Source organism: Physeter macrocephalus, chromosome 1 (assembly GCF_002837175.3).
Source record: "Physeter macrocephalus isolate SW-GA chromosome 1, ASM283717v5, whole genome shotgun sequence".
Classification (NCBI taxonomy): Eukaryota; Metazoa; Chordata; class Mammalia; order Artiodactyla; family Physeteridae; genus Physeter; species Physeter macrocephalus.
Genome location: NC_041214.2, coordinates 80645727 through 80665824, shown reverse-complemented (window position 1 = coordinate 80665824; position 20098 = coordinate 80645727). Strand labels below are relative to the sequence as shown.

The window sequence follows — 20098 nt, the reverse complement described above, 5'->3', positions numbered from 1 at the left end:
ACTCAATTGGCCGTGTATGTGAGGGTTCATTTCTAGGCTCTCTATTCTATTTCATTGGTCATTATGTCTTTCCTCATGCCAGCACCATACTTTTTTGATTGCTGTAACTTTGTGGTGAATTTTGAAATCAGGAAGGGAGAATTCTCCAGCTTTGTCCTTTTTTTTTTTTTTTCTTCCCCTCAAGATTGTTTTGGTTATTTGGGGGCGAATGGAAGTTTTCAAGCTAGCAACAGTGTATAAGATTAGTTGGAAAGGACTAGGCTGGGAAGAATGAAAACTATTTAGGCTGTTTCATGAGTCTAGATATGAGGTAACTAGTCATTAAGTATTTTGGTGGCAGTCGAGTTGGAGAGCAGTAAATGGATTTGGAATATTTGGAATAATTTAATATGGCTTGCTATATTCAGTGTGAATGAATGAGACCAAAAAGAGAAAAGGGGTTTTCTCCCAACCTTTGTGATTGGAAGAACTGTACTGAAATACTTAGAAAAATGAAGGACACAAGAGGAGCTGAGCAAGTCTGTGGGTTAGGGGATCTGAATTCAGTTTTGAACACTGAGCTAGAGGTTCAGATGGGGATGCCCAGCCATCAGTTACAGATGCCGATGTGGAATAAATGAGTGTCGTGGTTATTCTGGGTCTTATGTTGCTTATAAATGGTGTAGAATTTTTTTTTTAATGTAATGCATTTACGGTTACCATGGTGGCAAGAGCCAAATGAAGGGACGTGGTTGGCAAGAGCAGCAAAGATGGAGATCTGGTGAAAGGTAGTTTCATGAAGCTTCTGTGCATTGCCTTAGCTCAGAGGAAAGAGAACGCTAGATGCTGTTGACATGTGTTTTATTTTGAAGTGACTGTTATTACCAGCGTCTCTAATCCTTAGTAGCCTTGATCTCTTGGAGCCTAATGTTCCTGTTCTCCAGCTGAGAGAGACTAATTCACCATCTTGTGTTGTAAACACTCACTCATTTTAACTGATTACACCTCCAATGATTCTCAAATCACTAAAATTACTAATTGCTATTCCTTACACATCAAAGAATGAATCCTGAATAATTAACCCCAAATAAAATTAAATGAATTGGCCCTTTTAATTAGAGTCCCTGCTGCTGTTTGTTCTGAGCTTCCTTTTCTTACTGTTAAGAGACTTTTAGAATGATTAAAACTGTTTAAGACTTAAACAGCCAGTGACCTTTTAATACAATATAAACCCATGAAAGCAATATTTCAGCTAGCAGGTGGTGAAGTAAATTTTTAGAGCAAGTACCTGTCAGCTCCAGTATTCTTTTGGGGGAAAAAAAAAAAAACATGCCAAAAAACAACCACCTTGAGATGAAATGAGTGTCTCTGTTTGATTATTTTTAAAGCATTTATGCATTTGCTAAGCCTCAGTCTCGATGAAATGGCAGGGTTGAAGGAGAGTGAGTAACGTTGGCATCATTTTATATAAATAGTAACAAGAATTTCTCAGTGAGAAGGATTTAAAGTCATTTGTGCATAAAAGATGAAGACTGGAGAAATCACACAAAGCCCCTGGTCTCAGACAGCCCTTCTTATCCTCAGGGAGTCTCCTGAGGCAGGGAAATGGGCTCACACAGTCGGGCCAAGGAAGCGTGATGGGATTTCATTGCTGCTGATCGTCACGCTAGGATTCCCAGGCTATCCATGCTGCATTTAGCCTGGGTGTTATTGAAGATATTTCACATGTCTCTGATCATCTAATCCAAGTCTCCTAAATAGTAATAACCGCTTCTCTTCTTCATAGTCTTCTGAAGTTGTAGGGGCCGAGCAGGTTTCCTCCGTATTCTTAAGCAGCCTCAGTTTCTCACACTAAATTTGCCACCTATCGTGGTAAATGTGTCCTCTGCCAGAAGTTAGGGGATACAGGATCACAGTGGGTTTCTTGGTATGGTTCTACACTATATGTGTTTCTCTTTACCACACTGGTTGAAATTTCTCCATGTGTAAAATAAAAGTTATTGGACTAAATCAATGACTTTTTTTCTTAAAGTTTAAAAAATAAAATTTTACTCTTCACTTTGAAATGATCTCAGACGTCACACAAATGTTGAAAAATAGTATAAAGGATTCTCACTTAGCCTTTATCCAGTTTCCCCAAATGTTGATATCTTACATAATCATAGTACAGTTACCAAAATTAGGCAGTTAACACACTGACCACAATACTTCTTGCTAATGTGTAGACTTTATTCAGATTTAATCAATTGTTCTATTAAGATTCTTTTTCTGGTCTAGGACCCTGTCCAGAATCACAAGTTGCATTTAGTTGCCTTGTCTTCTTAGTCTTCTTTAAGCTAGGATAGCTTCTCAGTCTTAGTTTGTCTTTTATGAAGGTCAGTGACTCTTAACCAGGGCTACATGTCAGAATCATGTGGGGAGCTTGTCAAGACACTTGTGTCTGGGTCCCAACCCCAAAGGTTCTGATCTAAGAATCGTAGAGTGGGACCTCGCTGTATGCAGTAAAAGAAAGTGCTTCCTGAGATGCTGATACTTTAGTTTAAAAGTCAGAGCTGTTTCAACACCTCAAGCACTACCATTTTGTGTTTCTATTCACATAACATCTCTCCTTCCACTTCCTTCATTGCCCTGTTCCTCTTCCATTCCCAAGTCTCCTTTATGGACAGAAACCTGACCCTCCAACATTCCTGGAGGATTTGAAGGAGTTTCTAGATACGCTGTGGGATAAGATACTGTTAAGACCTATCTACAGACCTTTTATTGCAGAAGAAAGATCAAGTACAGTACACATGGTTGCAGTGTTTCTTGAGATGAGGGTGTCCCCATAACCAGGTGGTGACTTAAGGATGAGGACTCAGGGCCTGTATCCTGAAGACATGCTCCGAGTAAGTTAATGTAAAAACAATGAGGACAACAACAGCAAAACTAGGTGGCTACTTTAAGACCCATGTTATTAACTATCCAGCTATGAGCATCATGCAGAACCTATGACACCCCCGCCCCCAGTACTATAGTGTATTGACCTTATGTCAGTAATTGAAAAGGGGCAAAATGGTCCATGGTAGAAATACATATGTTCATTTTTTCAGAGTTCAATTCAGTTTAATATAATATAGATTTATAATAATAATCATTTATAATAGTAATATTATTACTATTCATCAGGCATCTCCTGTGTGCGCTATGTGCCCTCTAAAACAGAGAGCCTGCTCTCAAGGTGCTTATAGTCTAGTAGGAGAAACCAGTAGATATGCAATTAAACTAACAGAGAGCAGAATATGTGCTCCAATAGAGCTAAATCAGGAAGGAGCAATATGTTGTCACTGGAAGTGACGATGGGTCACTCTATCCAGATATAGCAGTGGTGAAATAAGTTTAAATGAGCTATTTAAAGTGTTTTTATTCTGAAACTATCATCCCTCCAGCACCATCACCATCTTTGGAAGGAAGGTAAGCTTCTGGCCTCAGTGGCCGCCACAGGGTGACGTCCCATCTCCAAGAAAAAAGAGTATTTTTGGAATAGGCTCTCAGCACATTGATATTTGTTTGCCAGCTTCTTTTTTCAGTGGTAAGTTAAGATTTTTTGTTTCTTTAGACTGTTGCCTCATTCTGTGTCCACGGCATGAATTTTTAATTTTTAAACTGAGAGAATTTCACTTTTTGGTGTGGGGCTAAAGGTATCTCAATAGTTGATAGAAGATTGATGCTTAGGCTTAAATCATTGCCCTGTTTATTTTGAATGCCCATCTTTGGAAGCCAAATTATATGGTCTGTGGTTTGTTGTTTCGGTGGAAATTACTGTCTTTTTGTAAGACAATTGACACTTGGTGGATTCAGAAATGCTATTTGGTTTTAGTCCATTTGCAGAACCAGACTGTCCTCCTAATTTCATATTATTTGAAAATCATTCAGTGTTTCTTAACTAAGAAAGTGAATTTGTTTTTCAACAAATGGAAACTACTATGTGATAGAGAAATACAGTATACTTAGATATGATGCCCTAAGGTGTTTCACCTTCACACAGACTATTTATTTGTGGTCAAACATGAGGACTATTGAACTCAGTGACGACCCAGGGATTCCGTATTAGCTAGATGTAGAGTGAAACCGTCCATCTGAAAATCAGGGAGACTTCATCTACTTTAGGGTAATCATTCTTCCTGCTTTTAATTTGAGAATCTGAAAGAGCATTTCAAGCTAAGTTATTTAGAAGGATGACGGAGACATTACATTTTGGCTTGGGTAAATATAGTGATGCATTAAAATTAAACACTGGCTTAAGTAGATTCTGCAATTCATTTCAAAGTATCTTCCTTTTGATTTTTAAAAAATGCATGCCTATAATTCACATTTATTGTATAACAATTAAACCAAAAGGAGAAGGCATGAGCTGTAGACAACCATCCCATGAGCTATAGGCAACATTGTTAACGTATACAAAATGTTTATACAGAAATTGTGCCATATTATAAACAATATTCATAGCCCATTTTTTTTCTCACAAGGTAATACATCAGAAACAGTTTTTCATGTACTTGTCCCAGATACTCCATGACTCACACCTTCACTAGATTTAAGTCTTTGTTCAAATATCACCTCCATGAGGCATTTTCCAACCTTTTTCTTTAAAACTGAAACGTTCCACCATCACCCTAGCAGTCCTTTCCCCCTTCCTTGCCCTATATATCTGTATAGTGCTTATCAAGATTTGACATCAAGTATGTTTTATGTAATTTATTTTTTAAGTGTTCTTCTTCTCCTGATAGAGTATAAATTACTCGAGTGCAGCTCTTTGTGTTTGTTTTATTTATTTGTTTGATGTTTCCTTCTGGTATCTAAAATAATCCCTGGCACATAGAAGGCACCCAGTCAATGACTAAATAGATGTCAGATCTAGATCAACATCATCATTTTGATGGCAACACAATTTTCTAGTGTGTGACTGACTTCAACTGATTTTTTTTACCCCAATTTTATTGATGAATAGTCTGATCATTTCCATTGTATTTCACTGTGATTAAGATTCTTTAACATGCTTCCCTGTATAGTCTTTAGTCACTGCTTTAGTAGGATAATTTATTAAAAGTGGTATTGCTGCATCAAAGTGTATAAACATTTTTAAGGCTTTTGATACCTGTTGCCAAATTTTCTTGAGAAAGTTTTATCTTTAACACTCCTATTTATATATAAGTAGCATACAAGAGTGCTGAATTTCTTATATCATCTTATACCATTATTGTGTTTCATCACTCTTTAATTTTGACCTTTCATTTACATAACATGACTTAGAAAATTAAGTACTATCAGAATCAAAAATTTGTTTGTTTGTTTTTTAGTTAAGCAGCAGAAAATAAAAATGGAAGAAAAGTAGAAAAGTTTCTCTTCTAATATATAATTATATATAATAAAAGCATGAACTCCAAAAATGTCTCGTGTGAAAACTAGAGAACTGAAGCTACTTGGTTGAGGTCACATATCTTCTCATTTACAGATGAAGATGTGTCATTTAAGGGGGGCAGTATTGTTGCTATTTTGATGACAGTGAGGACAGGGAACCAGGGATGCCCCACCTTGCCCTCATAATGATCACTTCTACCAGTGAGTTCTCAAAGGGGCTGCACACTGAAGGAACAGGAAAAAAATGGAAATTCAGGAGCTGCCTTATTAGTAGCTCCATGAGTGCTTAATCCAAGAAAGAGGTCTGTGGTCACTCTGAGATGGTGCCTAGGCTTTGGGTCTGGGAATAAGCAGGCTTTTTATCCTATCTCTAATAGGAGCCACACATTGAGTAAATCAGTGCAACTCCTTTCATATTGTTAGTTACAACCAATGGGTAGTAAATAGATTGAGAAGACTGGGAGGTGATGCATTAAATGGGACTTATCCTCAATGGTTCCTTGATCTCTGCCATATCCCAGTATTTCCTGGTGGTTTTTAAAAACTTATGACACATTTCTAGGTACTGAAAATTCTCTTTTGAATTGTGTGTATGTGTTATTTTAAAATAAGTGGGTAGTACAATGACCGGTTAGAAATTTGTATAACGAAAAGTGAGTTTCTCTTCCACTCTTGCTCCCCAGTTGCAAAATTGATCTTCTTAGAGGCAACTTGCCTTTAACAGTTTCTTGGGAATCTACTTAAAAGATACTCCCTGATATTACAGGCATATATGTAAATCTACTTAAAAGATACTCCCTGATATGTATATATGTTATCACACAAATAACATTTACTTAATGTCATAAACCTTGATACTTCATTTTTAAAAGATTTTATCCAGTGTGCTTTCTGATGGAGTTTTCTTGGTGGCACATGTGTTTTAATGCAAACTGAAGATGGATTTGAGGGTAAAATTGTAAACAAAGTCTTCAGTTGCTTGGTTTCATAATAAATTGCCTCTCATTTATGAGGAGAATGCTATAGCTGTGATATAACTCAACCACCTTACAGAGATTTTTCACTCCTGTTCTATTTATTTTGTCTTCTCACTTGTTCTCTTTTCTCAACCTTGCTCAGAGAGCTTCATCTTCTCAGATTTGGTCTTCTCTACTGAGTGGGCAAATTTAGACTCAGCTGCTCTTTTGTGCATAAGTGAAAAGAAAAAAATGTCATCTATCATGTACACATTGTACAAGTCACTTACATACAGTTTAGCTTAGCAGTGTTCAAACTGTGGATTGAGACCTATTTATGGGTCACAGTCACTTTACTGGGTCACACACAACACCTTTAAAGTAAATAAATAACAGTGAAAATGTCAGTGTGGATTCCATGCAATAAATATGGTTTCATGAAACCCTTGTTTCAGATGTACATGTACTTACACATGTCCAGGTAGGAGTTTTGCATCATCATATAAAAGGTTATTTCTTTACTCTGGGTTGTAGTCAAAAAAAAGTCCAGAGTCTCAGTTTTAACTGGGTTGATCTGCAGAGTGACACCGTGAAGTGGCTATTGTTATACTCATTTAATAGGTGAGGAAAACTGAACCTGAGATGGTAGCACTGCCTTTTCCAAAGTGAAGGGTAGAGCTAGGCTTTGTGTTTTAAGTTTTGGGGCTTGAAATTTTGTACTATTTTCTTTGGAACATATTTCCTTTCTCTATTTGTTACTATTAATGGAAAAGAGTCACTGTCTTTACTTGAAGCTTATGATTTGGTCACCATAATTATTTTTATTTTGTGTGTGTGTGTGTGTGTGTGTGTGTGTGTGTGTATGTGTTCCAACCCACTCTCTTGTGTACTCATAATTTAAATTCTTAATTTGAGGAGCTCCAAAGTAATTTTATTTATAATTACCTTAAAGTTTAGATTTTCCTTAAACAACCAGAATTTCTCCATTTAAGAAAGTTAGAGAGCCAACATCTGCCAACTGCAAGAGCCCTTCATGTGCGGTCCACAGATCTACATCAGCATCTCCTGGGAGCATGTGAGAAATGCAGAATCTCAGGCCTCACCCCAGACCTGGCGAATCAGAGCCTGCATTTTGGCTAGATCCTTTTGGTGATTTGAACATTGATGTTTGAAAAGCACCTAAGACACCAGGTCATTTAATTAAAAAAAGCAATTGAGTGATTAAATGGCTTTTTATTCATTTAGTTTTTCAACCTACGTTTACTGAGGGATGACATGGCCCAAACTTTATGCCAAGTGGTGAGGATATAAAGATAAATTATGAGTGGGCTCTGTTTGTTAGGAGTTTCAGTTCTTACTAGGAGAGAATGGCCATGAACACATAAATGCAATCAAGTATTATAGATGCTGGGATAGAACCTGTATGAAGCACAAAAGGGGCTATTATCTAAATCCGTATGTGTGTGTGTATGTAGGTTTACGTGGATATTTGGATCAAGAAGAAGGAGAATGATGCTTGCTTTTTTTTTTTTTTAACTATAGTGAATGAATCCAGACTTTATTGATGATCTGAGTTTAATTACTCCCTTGTATTTTTGCACTACAATCATACATAACCAGTAACTTAACCATCTTCTTTGTTGGTAAATTCTTGTTATTTTCTCCCTCTCATGGGGGACTTCATATCATGAAGGGCTAGGCAAACTTTTCAGGTAGCTGCCTTTTATATATGCCTGAGCCATGTTACTGGGGTAACTGCAGTGGATGATAATTCAGTTACAATCAGGTAGCCACATCTCCTTCTCAGTGCCACTGCCTTTTTACCCCTAGACTAGAAAGGGTAGCTTGAGAAAATATAAATAGCTGGGTTTCTGGGAGTTTTTCCTCACTCTCTTCAAGTTAATGGTATGCATAACGGGCTATTTTCTGATGTCAGCTAGAATAAAGTAGTGTTTGGGAATCAGGGATATAACACTTTATTTGCCGAACTCACCCTTTAACTGCCTCATGGTGCTCCATCTGGCACAAAGCCAAAACCTTTTGAATATTAGCTGAATGAGATGGGATGGTATAGCGCAAATTAAGCAAGATCTTTCCTTGCTTCTCTCCAAGGCATTGTGAGCATCCATTTCCAGCTCTAGTATTTCACTAGCAGTGAAACTTTGGAGTAAATCATTTTAGCGGGTAATTGAGGAATAAATGTATTTTGCGTGTTGGGTAGGCTTTGTATGGTGAGGAAAAGGGTAAGGAGGAAATCAGGTTTATAGACATGTGTCTGTGACTACTCCTAATAAAACCAAATATTTCTTTCTTAGCTTTTATATATCACTGCATTCCCCAGTTGCCTGATGTGTGTCCATTTTTGGCTTGCCTGTTTGATTTATTCAGTGCCCCTGTAATTCACAGGGTCTGGGAGTTCACTTGGATTTCCCCAGCGAGCCCAGAGGGCAGGGCATGCACTAATGTGAAGGTCTACAGCTTAGCATTGCTGGTTGTAAGATACTACAGCTGATTCTGTCCAGGTGCTTTTTCCTCTAGGAGGGTTGCCCCGCAAGCATCTCAGCCAGGTGCTCTTTCATCGTTTGAAGAAATCTACTGAAAAGGAAAAGATCTTCCCCCGCACCATTTATATACACACATTTTCTTCTTTCCTTTTTGACATCTTCCTTAAACATGGAAATTGTGCCTTCTCTCTTAAGCTGAACTTACTGTTACTTAGAGGCATTTCCCTCTGTTGACCTGCCTGTTAAAATGGTGAACCTTAAGTCAGAATTCTAATAGTTCTTAGTCTGATTTAAAACTCTTTACGAAGAGGTTTTCATTCCATCTGTCTTAACTAGTCCTGCTTCCCTTCAGAGGACCCATTTTCTATCCCTTTACCATGTGTGTGTGTCTGTTTTCTAGACATTTACCCAGTCCTCCACATCCTTTTAAAATGTGAGCTCCAGTCTAAACAATGTAGCAAGAAGCCTATGATTGAGCTTGAAAGATGGAAAACTTTGGTCTACCTTAGTAACTGATTAAAATAAGCAGATACTTATTATGAGGTTATCACTATGACTTTAATAATCTGCCTAATCTTGCCTAGAACACGTGGTCTAGATTTATGTTGTTTTCAAGATATTTCTTTTAAAAAAATACATTCTATTTTCTTTCTTGGCTCCTTTTCACCCTCCCAGGACTCTCATCAACCTGCACTTCACTATATTTAATTTCTATGACAGAAGTATAGGGTCAAGAAGGATATAGGTGGAAGGGACCTCAGAGACAGGCAGGTATACTATTTATTCTAAGACAAGTTTGCTCTGAGAATTTGGGCAGTTCATGTGTCTTTTGTGGGCCTCTGTTCTACCTTCATAATATGATCTCCAAGATTTTGGTCAGTTCTGATACTGTTTAATGCTCTGACAATTCCTATGACATAAAGAATCTGGTAAAGTATAAGAAGGTGCTGAGAAATTCTCTTTTAAATTGAATATGAAGATGACATAGGTCTAGATAGAACATTTGAACCTGAAAATTAAGCTGTGAAGTAGAATTTGATCATCAAGTCTCCATCAACCTAGACTTCTTTGCTGATCACCTGAAACTTCATTGTGAGCTTTCGTCTCATACATTATGACTTTTAAAGGTAGAAAAGATCTTGGTGATGATCCTTTTTACTTGACAGGTATTTCATTTTTTTTTTTTTGAAGGCCAGTGAGTTTCTCAGTCCTGGCTGCACATTAGCATTATCTGGGTTTTAAAGGAATATGGGCATCTGATCCTTTCTCCCCATTCCTTTTCCCCATCCCTGAGATTCTGAATGCATTGGTATGAGATAGAGTTTGGGCATCGGCATTTTCAGATAAGATTCCTTGGTGATTCTAGTATCTAGCCAATGTTTAGAACTCTTAGATGGAGTTAATAAAGATTTATGAGACTTATAATTTGAATAAGGATATAGACAACATATATCTTCAGATGTGCACATGCAGAAGGATGAGAGATGTAGAGATATTTCTATATGACATGTCATTGAACCTTTCCAATTCTATGGGGTCCAAAGTAGGAATACTATGACACTTTGCTTGATGCAGTGGTTCTCAAAGTGTGGTCCCAGGCCCAGTAGCACCAGCGTCACCTGGGGATTTATTAGGAAGGCAAATTATCAGACCCTGACCCAGACCTACTGAATCAGAGCTTCTAGGGGTGGGAGCCAGCAATCTGTGTTTTAACCAGACCTTCCAGCGATCCTAGTGAGCTCTAAAGTTTCAGAACCATCAGCATAGAGAGTTGTTGTGGGAGTAAGAGGTAGCCTAGGAAAATCTTAGCACAGTGCCTGGTGCATGGTGAGAGTCCAAAAAACAGAGTACTCTAAAGATAGTGTGTTTGACTTCTTGGTAGCCTGAATATGGCGGGGAGCTAGACTCGACAGCTGTTAGCTACTCTTCCAACTCTAAGACTGTTACTTTTTAAAAATTTATTTTATTGACGTATAGTTGATTTACAATGTGTTAATTTCTGCTGTATAGCACAGTAATTCAGTTATACATATATGTGCATTCTTTTTCATATTCCTTTCCACTATGGTTTATCATAGGATATTGAACATAGTTCCCTGTGCTATATACAGTAGGACCTTGTTGTTTATCCATTCTATATATAATAGTTTGCATCTGCTAATCCTAAACTCCCAATCCTTCCCTACCCCACCTCCCCCTCCCTCTTGGCAACCACAAATCTGTTCTCTGTAAGAGAACAGAGTCTCTGTAAGACTGTTATTTATAAGGCAAATGGAGCTCAACTGAACAATCTCAAAAGTGTATCAGAACAATCAGTCCAAGTCACCATCCTTCCACTGTGAGATTTAGACTCTTTCTTTTCTGAAGACCTAAGTTGTGATGTTTTGGTACTATCCAACAGTGACTCATTGAGTGGTAGAGACTATACTCTACCACTAAGTGTTGAACAGCTGAAATGCAAGGAAAAACTATTTATCCATAGAGGAGGACAGTTCCCCAACACATCTAAAACATTATTGCTAAAAGGAAAAGGGCACATAGAGAAATTTTTTTTAGAATATGAAGATTTCCTTTTCTTAATAGAATTTCTTGCAAAGAATATTTTAAAAGATTCCATACCAAGAACCCATAGCGATGTTAGATTTCCTAGTATCCTAAAGCCTGGATAGTGTATAGATTTCCAAATTGGATATTTCTTATTCCAGTTTCTCCTAATCTTGTCCTGCACACGCTTTTAGATTAGTCTTTAGTAAATCATATTCTTAGAAGTGTTTCCTTGTCAGAATTCCTTAATGGATCCTCACTGCATGCACAATAAAATTCAAACTCTATGCTAGATGTGGAACACACTTAAAAGCTTATTTTCATACTGCTTTAATTTTTATAACCTACTCGTGTTATTTTACATTCCTGTGTTTATGCTATATTGTAACTTGCTTTTTATTCTCTAGACCCTGATTTTTTTTTTTTTTTTACCATTATGCCTCTATTTTCCTTTATTTCTGTCTAGCATGAACTTACTATCTACATCATAATGTTCAGGGGCAATTTAAATACTCCAGTAAAGCTTCCTTCTTACTCCAAATGAATGTAAGCTTTCCTTTATCTTAACTTCCAAAAGAGTTTGTAGAGCTTAATAAATTGCATCTTGTGTTACCTTACCTGTTTACACATTTTTTTCCTTCTCTACTTGACTGAAAATTCATTGAGGACAAGCAACAAGTCTAATACACCTCAGCAATCCACCACTCCAAGCACCTTCCCTGTTCTGGCTAAATGTACTTGACACGCTTCTACACCAGCTTTATGTCACTTCTAAGTATCCTGTCTGGTCTTCATTCTTCTGAAAGTTAAGGATGCTAATTAAACTGAGGAGAACTTAGGGAATAATTGCTGTGCAGGACAAAAAATTATGTGTCAGAGCCAATTACAAAGCAGTAAAATGCCAGCTAATGCAAATCTTCCTTGATTTATGATGGGGTTACATCGTGAAAAGCCCACTGTAAGTTGAAAATATTAAGTGGAAAATGCATTTTTAATACACCTAATCTACCAAACATCATAGCTTAGCCTTGCCTACCTTAAACATGCCCAGAACACTTACATTTAGCCTACAGTTGGGCAAAATCATGTAACACAAAGCCTATTTTATAATAAAAAGTTGAGTATATTATGTCATTTATTGGACACTGTACTGAAAGTGAAAAACAGAATGGTTGTGAGGGCACAGAATGGTTGTAAGTGTATGTACGGGTTGTTCACCCTGGCGATCTCCTGGCTGACTGGGAGCTGAGGCTGCCTGCCGAAGCCCAGCTTCACAACAGTATTGCACCCCATGTGGTTAGCCCAGGAATAGATCAAAATTCAAAGTACGTTTTTTGTTGAATGCCTGTTGCTTTTGCACCATGGTAAAGTCGAGAAATTATAGGTGGAACCATCATAAGTTGGGGACTGTCTGTGTTTGTAAGAGTGCTATAACATTGCATCCGTGTTAATTTCATGTGTGTGTTTCCTTTCCACAGGTGATTTTCTTCCACCCCCGCCTCCACCTCTAGATGATTCCAGTGCTTCTCCATCGGGCTCTGGGAACTTCCCTCCTCCGCCTACCCTTGATGACAGTACTTTCAGGGCACAGGTAAGATCTGGGGTTGACGTCATGTTTATAAGCCATGCTAGGAATCATGAATTCTGAGATTGTTTCTCTGGTGGATAAACATTTATCCAGAGCCTACAGAGAGCTTGACACCTCACAAAGCACTAAGGCATTTTAATGCCAACTGCCCAGCTCAAGCTTCCCAGAGTTCTGCTGGCTTGCCCTCTGAAGCCCTGGAAATCCTTTTACCTACTAATTTTATTTTGAAACTGAAAGTCATTCTTTGGGAATGCCATTTGAGAAGTCCACATTTTCTTGTTATCCTGGAGACACACAACCAGGCTTCTTTATTGCCTTTTTTCTCTTTCCACAGATGTTGCATTCTAAATGAGTAAGGCTGATATTTTAAGGTTCTGGTTGGTCACTGTGCCTACTAATTGGTCAGCAACATCTTTCTAGCAAAAGCAACAGCAAAATTTCTTAGGTTTTCTCTTCTGAGTGAGGTCAGGCGTGCACAGTATGGTATGTATTGACTATTTAGAAGTATTTGTGCTCCAGGGAGTGTTGAGAGCAAAGTGACTCAGGGCTAGATTCAGAAGCAACAGCAAAAGTTCTCAGCCTGTGTTCATGTAGAGCCACTGGTGACCAGCTGCCACTGTTGAGGCAGTTAAATGCCAGTTATGTCAGGAAGGAAAACTAAATAATATTGTCATAAAATTATTGTCATGTTTTTTAGGGGTGATGATGTTACTATAGATATGTCAAAGAAAAAAAATCCTTATTTTTTAGAGAAATGTCAGCAAGATCAGTGAATGAAGTGGAATAGTGCCTGGTATTTGCTTTAAAATCAAAAGAATCTAAAAAAGAGTGGGTATGTATATATATATGTATATATGTGTGTGTGTGTATATATATATATATATGTACGTATAACTGATTCACTTTTTGTACACCTGAAACTAACACAACAGTGTAAATCAACTATACTCCAATAAAAAAGAATCATAAGAGTAGGGAGCTACTGAGTGAGTATATAGGTGAGAAAATATTAGTTATGAGTTGATAATTGTTGGGTGCGTGGAGGTTTAATTCATTATTTGTTCTACCTTTGTATATGTTTAAGATTTCCCATAATAAATTTTAAAGAGGAAAAGCCATAGAAAGTAACTGCTTAAATAATTCAGTTCATTGTGTGACTTTTTTTCTCTTAAATTTCAGGTTAGAGGAGACAAAGGTAGAAATGATTAATTCACTCAACAAATATTTCTGTGCTCTGTGTGGGCACCTTTATAGCACTACGTATTCTATAGCAAAAAAGACAAACAGGGTTCTGCGCTTATGAAACTTACATGTTAGTAAGGGCTGTTTTTTGCATATTGTTTAATTTATGCAATTAAACACTTTGTTTAGTCTATCTTCTTTCTTGAATAGTTATGTAACTATTTTGTAAGCATTTAAAGTCTTGAGTTCTGAAAAGTTTGCTTGACCTTGTGACAAGAAGAGTTGTGTTTGATACTAGTTGAGCAGCTTATTCTTGTCACATGATCTCGACCAGGTCACCCTAAGGCCCACTTTTCTTGCAATTAAAGATAACTGTATCTACCTCTAATAATTAAATGAAATACAGATGGATTTGAATGTACTAAACTATAATCACCTTACAGATATTTTGATGTTATAATTGTCGCCACATAAAAATAACAGCAACAAGAATAATAATAAGGCTTGCCAAGGGTTTCATTAAGAAAAATCAAACCTGGGGCTTTAATAAAATTACAAAAAGTCTTTTTCTGTATAGATCGTGTCCTGTTAACTATATCCAAACTATGACTTTGTTTTTGAAATGGAAGGAAATAAACAAAAAGCCTGTTGCCATGTTGGCTTATGTTCTATAAAACAGAAGGAAGAAGGATAAAAATATAAAACAGATTTTGCCAAATGGAAAAGGGCAGATCTGGTAAGAGAGGTGTGTTGTTATTGAATATGTGGAAGATCGTTGGCAAGTTCAAAAGAAAATGGGCAGGGACTTCCCTGGGGTGCAGTGGTTAAGAATCCGCCTGCCAATGCAGGGGACACGGGTTCGAGCCCTGGTCCGGGAAGATCCCACATGCCGCGGAGCAACTGAGCCTGTGAGCCACAACTACTGAGCCTGCGCTCTAGAGCCCGCGAGCCACAACTACTGAGCCCACGTGCCTAGAGCCCGTGCTCTGCAACAAGAGAAGCCACTGCAACGAGAAGCCCGCAAGCCACAACTACTGAGCCCACGTGCCTAGAGCCCGTGCTCTGCAACAAGAGAAGCCACTGCAACGAGAAGCCCGCAAGCCACAACTACTGAGCCCACGTGCCTAGAGCCCGTGCTCTGCAACAAGAGAAGCCACTGCAACGAGAAGCCCGCACACCACAATGAAGAGTTAGCCCCCGCTCGCAGCAACTAGAGAAAAGCCCGCGTACAGCAACGAAGACCCAGCGCGGCCAATAAGTAAATAAAAATAAATAAATTTTTTAAAAAAAGAAGAAGAAGAAGAAAAAGGGCATGTCCTTTCCTTGTGTGGTGGTGATGTGATGTGATAGAGGCTTGGTCCCACTCTGGCCATATTTGCCCCAACTTTAGATTTGAGCTACGATGGAACTCAGAGTAATGTAATCACAGGAGAAAATTCTGCACGTTTTTTCCCAGCCAATGGTGAAAACTCCTGTTGCCAAGTCCAAATTATAGCCGGTAAATGTGTGTTTTTATGTAGAAATCTGTTTATGTTTCCAGCCAAATCTTCATGTCAGAGCCAAAAGAACCTCTATTAAGTGTGACTCTAAGAATTATAAGTTTTTCAGAGCTGAAAGGGACCTAAGAGATCATTGAGTCTAAACCTGGTGCCAGGCATCTGGTTACAGCTTCTCAAATACTTGCTGAATGAATTAATTCCCTCTCTTCACAAGTGAGGAAACTGAGACCCAAGAAGATGTGGATCCTATAGTTTCTGACAGAACTCTTTTGAGAAATCTTGACTCTTTATCTGTCCTTCCTCTCACTGTGCACGTGATTTTGCTTCAGGCCTCTCAAGACTCTGAGGCTCCGATGAGGGGGTAACATGCTTTTGTTTGGAAAGACCAGGTGTTGTTGGAGTTTTGCTTGTCTCTGAACTTCTGATGTATGCTGTAAACTTTTTTCTTTTTCCTTTGCAAAAGGCAAATATTTAGTGTCAAGAATTCTTGTTTTGAGAATTCTCATTTTTGTGGGAAAAGATGAACCTTGGAAAATCAATGAGAAATTTTCTTTTCTGTCAGTATCGGTTCGAGCATAGTGGCTGTAAGGTTTGGGGTGACCATTTAGCAGTCACTTCATTCATTCATTTGTTATTCATTCATTCATGATAAGTTGAATAACTTCTATAAGTCAGACACATACGCTGGCGTTTATAGCCTTAGAACTTGTCATCATGGGTCTAGTGCCCTGAGTCTCAACGTTGGAACTGTTAGCTTTGTTTGATTTCATGCCACAGTTGGTAATTCCTTTCTATTTCAGCCAGCCAATGGGCAGGCATGTAGCATTGTTTAGAGTAGTTTTAAAGAGGGAGAATATGTCATAGAATTTCAGGTTTGCAAGGGAATTAGAGATCATAACTCAAGTGCCTTTTCTGTCGTTTGACTCTCCTAATTTTTTTTCAATTTAACAAAATGTTTATGGGTGACTACTACAGCTGAGGCAGTGTTGAAGGCCAGGGAATAGATCAGATACAACCTCCGATTCAAGCCTGGAAGATGCATATATACCCAACTTCTAAATTAAGGTGTTTCGTAGTAAATTATTCCTTAGTCATCATGCTTTGATCAGAAGCACAATCTTAGTCCTATGTTGAGGTAGAGGGTGGGGGAAATAAATTAACTATGTCTAGAGACATGCAAGAAGGATTCTTGGAAACAATTTCAACTGAACTGAACTTTGATGGCTAATTCGGGTCTTAATTTTCAAATGGGGGAATGGAATTTTAGGCAATAAAGCAACAAGTATAAGAATACAGAATATTCTGAAGAATATTCTGAAATCATTGCAGGTATTTGTTATTATTGAAATAAAAGGTTGACATCCCCAGGTCTGTTGTTGGGTGCCAAGTGGTGCTTTTAACACACCATCAGACAAAACGTGTTGCCCTTGTGGGAAGCCCTATGCAAATAGCTCTGAGTTGTCTGGTAGACTTCCTTGAGCTCCTCAGGGATTTACCTGCTGATACCTGATGGCTTTGAGTTCAGGTGCCCGATATTTAACTTCCTCTTTTTATGACATGTTAGCTTGACTTTTTCTTCATGACCACCAGCTGACACCTCCTCACTCTGCCTCTCTCTTTGTGGCCCAGACTGTGGCTTGCTTTTACGTGTCTGTGACCCTGGGCTTTTACCTTTCCAGTTCCCATCAGCTCTTCCATCCCTTCAGGCAGATGGCTGCCTTTGCTAGGGTACCTCCAGTCCCTCCACCTCAGAAAACAGACTTGTCTCATCCATTGCTGGTTACTGCACGTATTACAAATGTCTTTCTCTTATTGAACTGAAATTTGTCCCTTTATGATTTCCTCATACTGATTTTCTTCCTACCCTCTTAGAAAATGATGTGCATTCAAAGGAACTGTCAGGCCAGGAGAGAGAGAGGTGGTGTCTGTCTCAAGGGGGTGATCCATAAAACTCCTGAAAGAGGTCACTTTTCTGAGGAGAGCATGAAAACAGTGTCATGTGAGCTATTCACTGAACTTGGGGAAATGCCCAGAGTTTGTTGAAACGAGAAGGAAGAAGAGAGACTTCTTTTTTTTTTTTTTAATTTTTAATTTTTTTAAATTTATTTTTTGGGAGCATAGTTGATTTACAATGTTGTGTTAATTTCTGCTGTACAGTGAAGTGATTCAGTTATATACACATTTTTTCATATTTTTTTCCATTATGGTTTATCACAGGGTACTGAATAGAGTTCCCTGTGCTATAAGGTAGGACCTTGTTGTTCATCCATTCTATATATATTAGTTTGCATCTGCTAATCCCAAACTCCCAATCCCTCCCTCCCTCCCCTTTCCCCCAACCTTCCTTGGCAACCACAGGTCTGTACTCTATGTCTATGAGTCTGTTTCTGGAGAAACTTCTGAAATCCTTTATGGTCGTGTCTTAAAGTCAGGGTCCAAAAGTTTGTGGGCCAAGTCATTTCTACTCTTGTGAAAACAATTTCAAAGCTCCTAGATGTGTAGGGTGAATGGTGGATTGTAGTCATTTATCTACTTACTCATTTTATGTATTTCATTTATCAATAATAGCTTAAAAATCTATTGATGTTTCAGTAGAACTGGAACTGAAATCTGTGTCCTGTGACCCTTAGTCTAGTGCTATCATGATTGCAGGTATGGAATGACAGAATTTTACTTGTAGACGTAGAGAACTCAGGCCCCTAGCCATGGGCACATTCATTCATGAGCTCACAGAAATAGGCAGCAGGCCTTGCTTTATATGGTTTGGACATACCCTACCATAGAAGTCATCCCTTCTGCTACCTGGTAGTGGGGTGAGGAAGGAAGAGGCTGGGTGAACAAGGAGATCCAGTCTACAAAAATTAAGAGTAGAGATGCAATATTGCCAGAGCAAAACCAAAATGCTCAGCAAAAGCTTTAATCCACTCTGAAGTGCTTATCCTTCCTGTGTAGTGAGGATATAAGAATATCTTGATCCATGAAAACATACCAGAGGAGTGACCGTGATGCTTATTTCTTCCTGGCCCTTTGCCTTGTTCCTTTGGGTTTTGTGTTAGCAAGGGGCCCTAGTTGATTTGTAGGGTTGTTTGTGACCCTGGCAACAACAGTAGCAGCAGCAGCTTGCTTCATGATTATCTCCTCCTTTTACGGTCCACACATGTAGAGGAGTGTATGTTTATTTAGCAGGGCTCGTGGGTTCTTAGGCATGTCGCAGCCTCCGGGCAGTGTGACTTTCTAGAAGCGAATGTCGGAGTTTTCCTGTTTGCCTTTCGCTCTGAATCATCCTCCGATTGGGTATTCAGATGAGAAATGAGATATTTTTGGTGTCTAGACTTATAAAAACTTCTTTGAAAGTAGCAGGCCACAGCCGATAGGGAGTATTCCCAATGTTTCATTTAGTAATTTGACCCTTTTTCATGAATGTCATAGTTTCTCTCCCTTGTTTTCTAAGCATCTATTTTAAAAGGTAAACCCTTTCCCGGGGATCGATAGTGGAGTATGTGTACACACACACGCTCATTCACGCATATCAACTCAATTACCACTGTTGCTACTCTTGAAATAATCTAGGACACATGCATGTATTCTGCAGTGAAAGTTTGGCTGATTGCTGGACAAGAAAAGTCTTATGGGGAAATAGGTTGCGGTCAGTTGTGTTGTGTGTTGAGATAACCAATGAGGTTAGATTTGCTTTAGCTCCTGAGTTTCTTTATTGGGAGTAATTTACAATATTTGCATATTTCTGACAATTTCCTGTGCCCAAATTAAGTGAAACTTAAGTTGGTTCTTTCTGAGTCAATGGAAGTTTTTATCCCATTTTGTCTTTCCCATCAAGGATCTTAGTGATTCCTTCAAAGCTGAAATACATGTATTTATGTTTTGTACATCTAAAAAGTAATACATGTTTTTTCTTAGTAATGTAAATAAATCAAACAATATGGAGTAAATATTTTCAAACATGTTTCTCTCTCAAGGAAAAATTATGATGTGCATATGTGCCCCACTCCTAATATATACACCATATGAAGTTTGAGCACTCCTTTTCCTGCCTCATCTAAAGTATTATTAACACAGTTCGGAGAATGTGTTGCCATATTTTAAACTTTATAACACCTCTTTTTAAAGAATTATTTCTCACATTAAATTGTACCATCACATTATTAGTAAACTATAGCTTTTGTTTATTGCATTGTTTCTTGTTTGCTATTTCTTTTTCTTTAATTCATCATACTGGTTCATTTTTATCCTTTTTTAAAAAAATTTCTTCTTCCTACAGTACTTTATAAAATATTTATTTATTTATTTACTTATTTGTTTATTTATTTGGGAAAGGCTACATGGATGATATATTTTCTAAGTTCTTGCATATCTGAAAATGACTTTTTTTTTGGTTTCATTGTTAAGTAAAAGTTTGGCTGCAAGTAGAATTCTAGGGTCAAATTTTCTTTA

General features: G+C 38.0%; 1 protein-coding gene across 13 annotated transcripts in view; it reads left to right on the top strand.

The window, feature by feature from the left end:
• The window catches only part of LPP (LIM domain containing preferred translocation partner in lipoma), a 745137-nt gene that overhangs the window by 314681 nt on the left and 410358 nt on the right, over window positions 1–20098 (top strand). For all 13 annotated transcript variants that reach the window (XM_024124352.3, XM_024124347.3, XM_024124350.3 and 10 more), the window contains one exon: window positions 12859–12971. In XM_024124352.3, the coding sequence (XP_023980120.1) occupies window positions 12859–12971 (113 nt within the window). The remainder of the gene's footprint in view (window positions 1–12858; window positions 12972–20098) is intronic.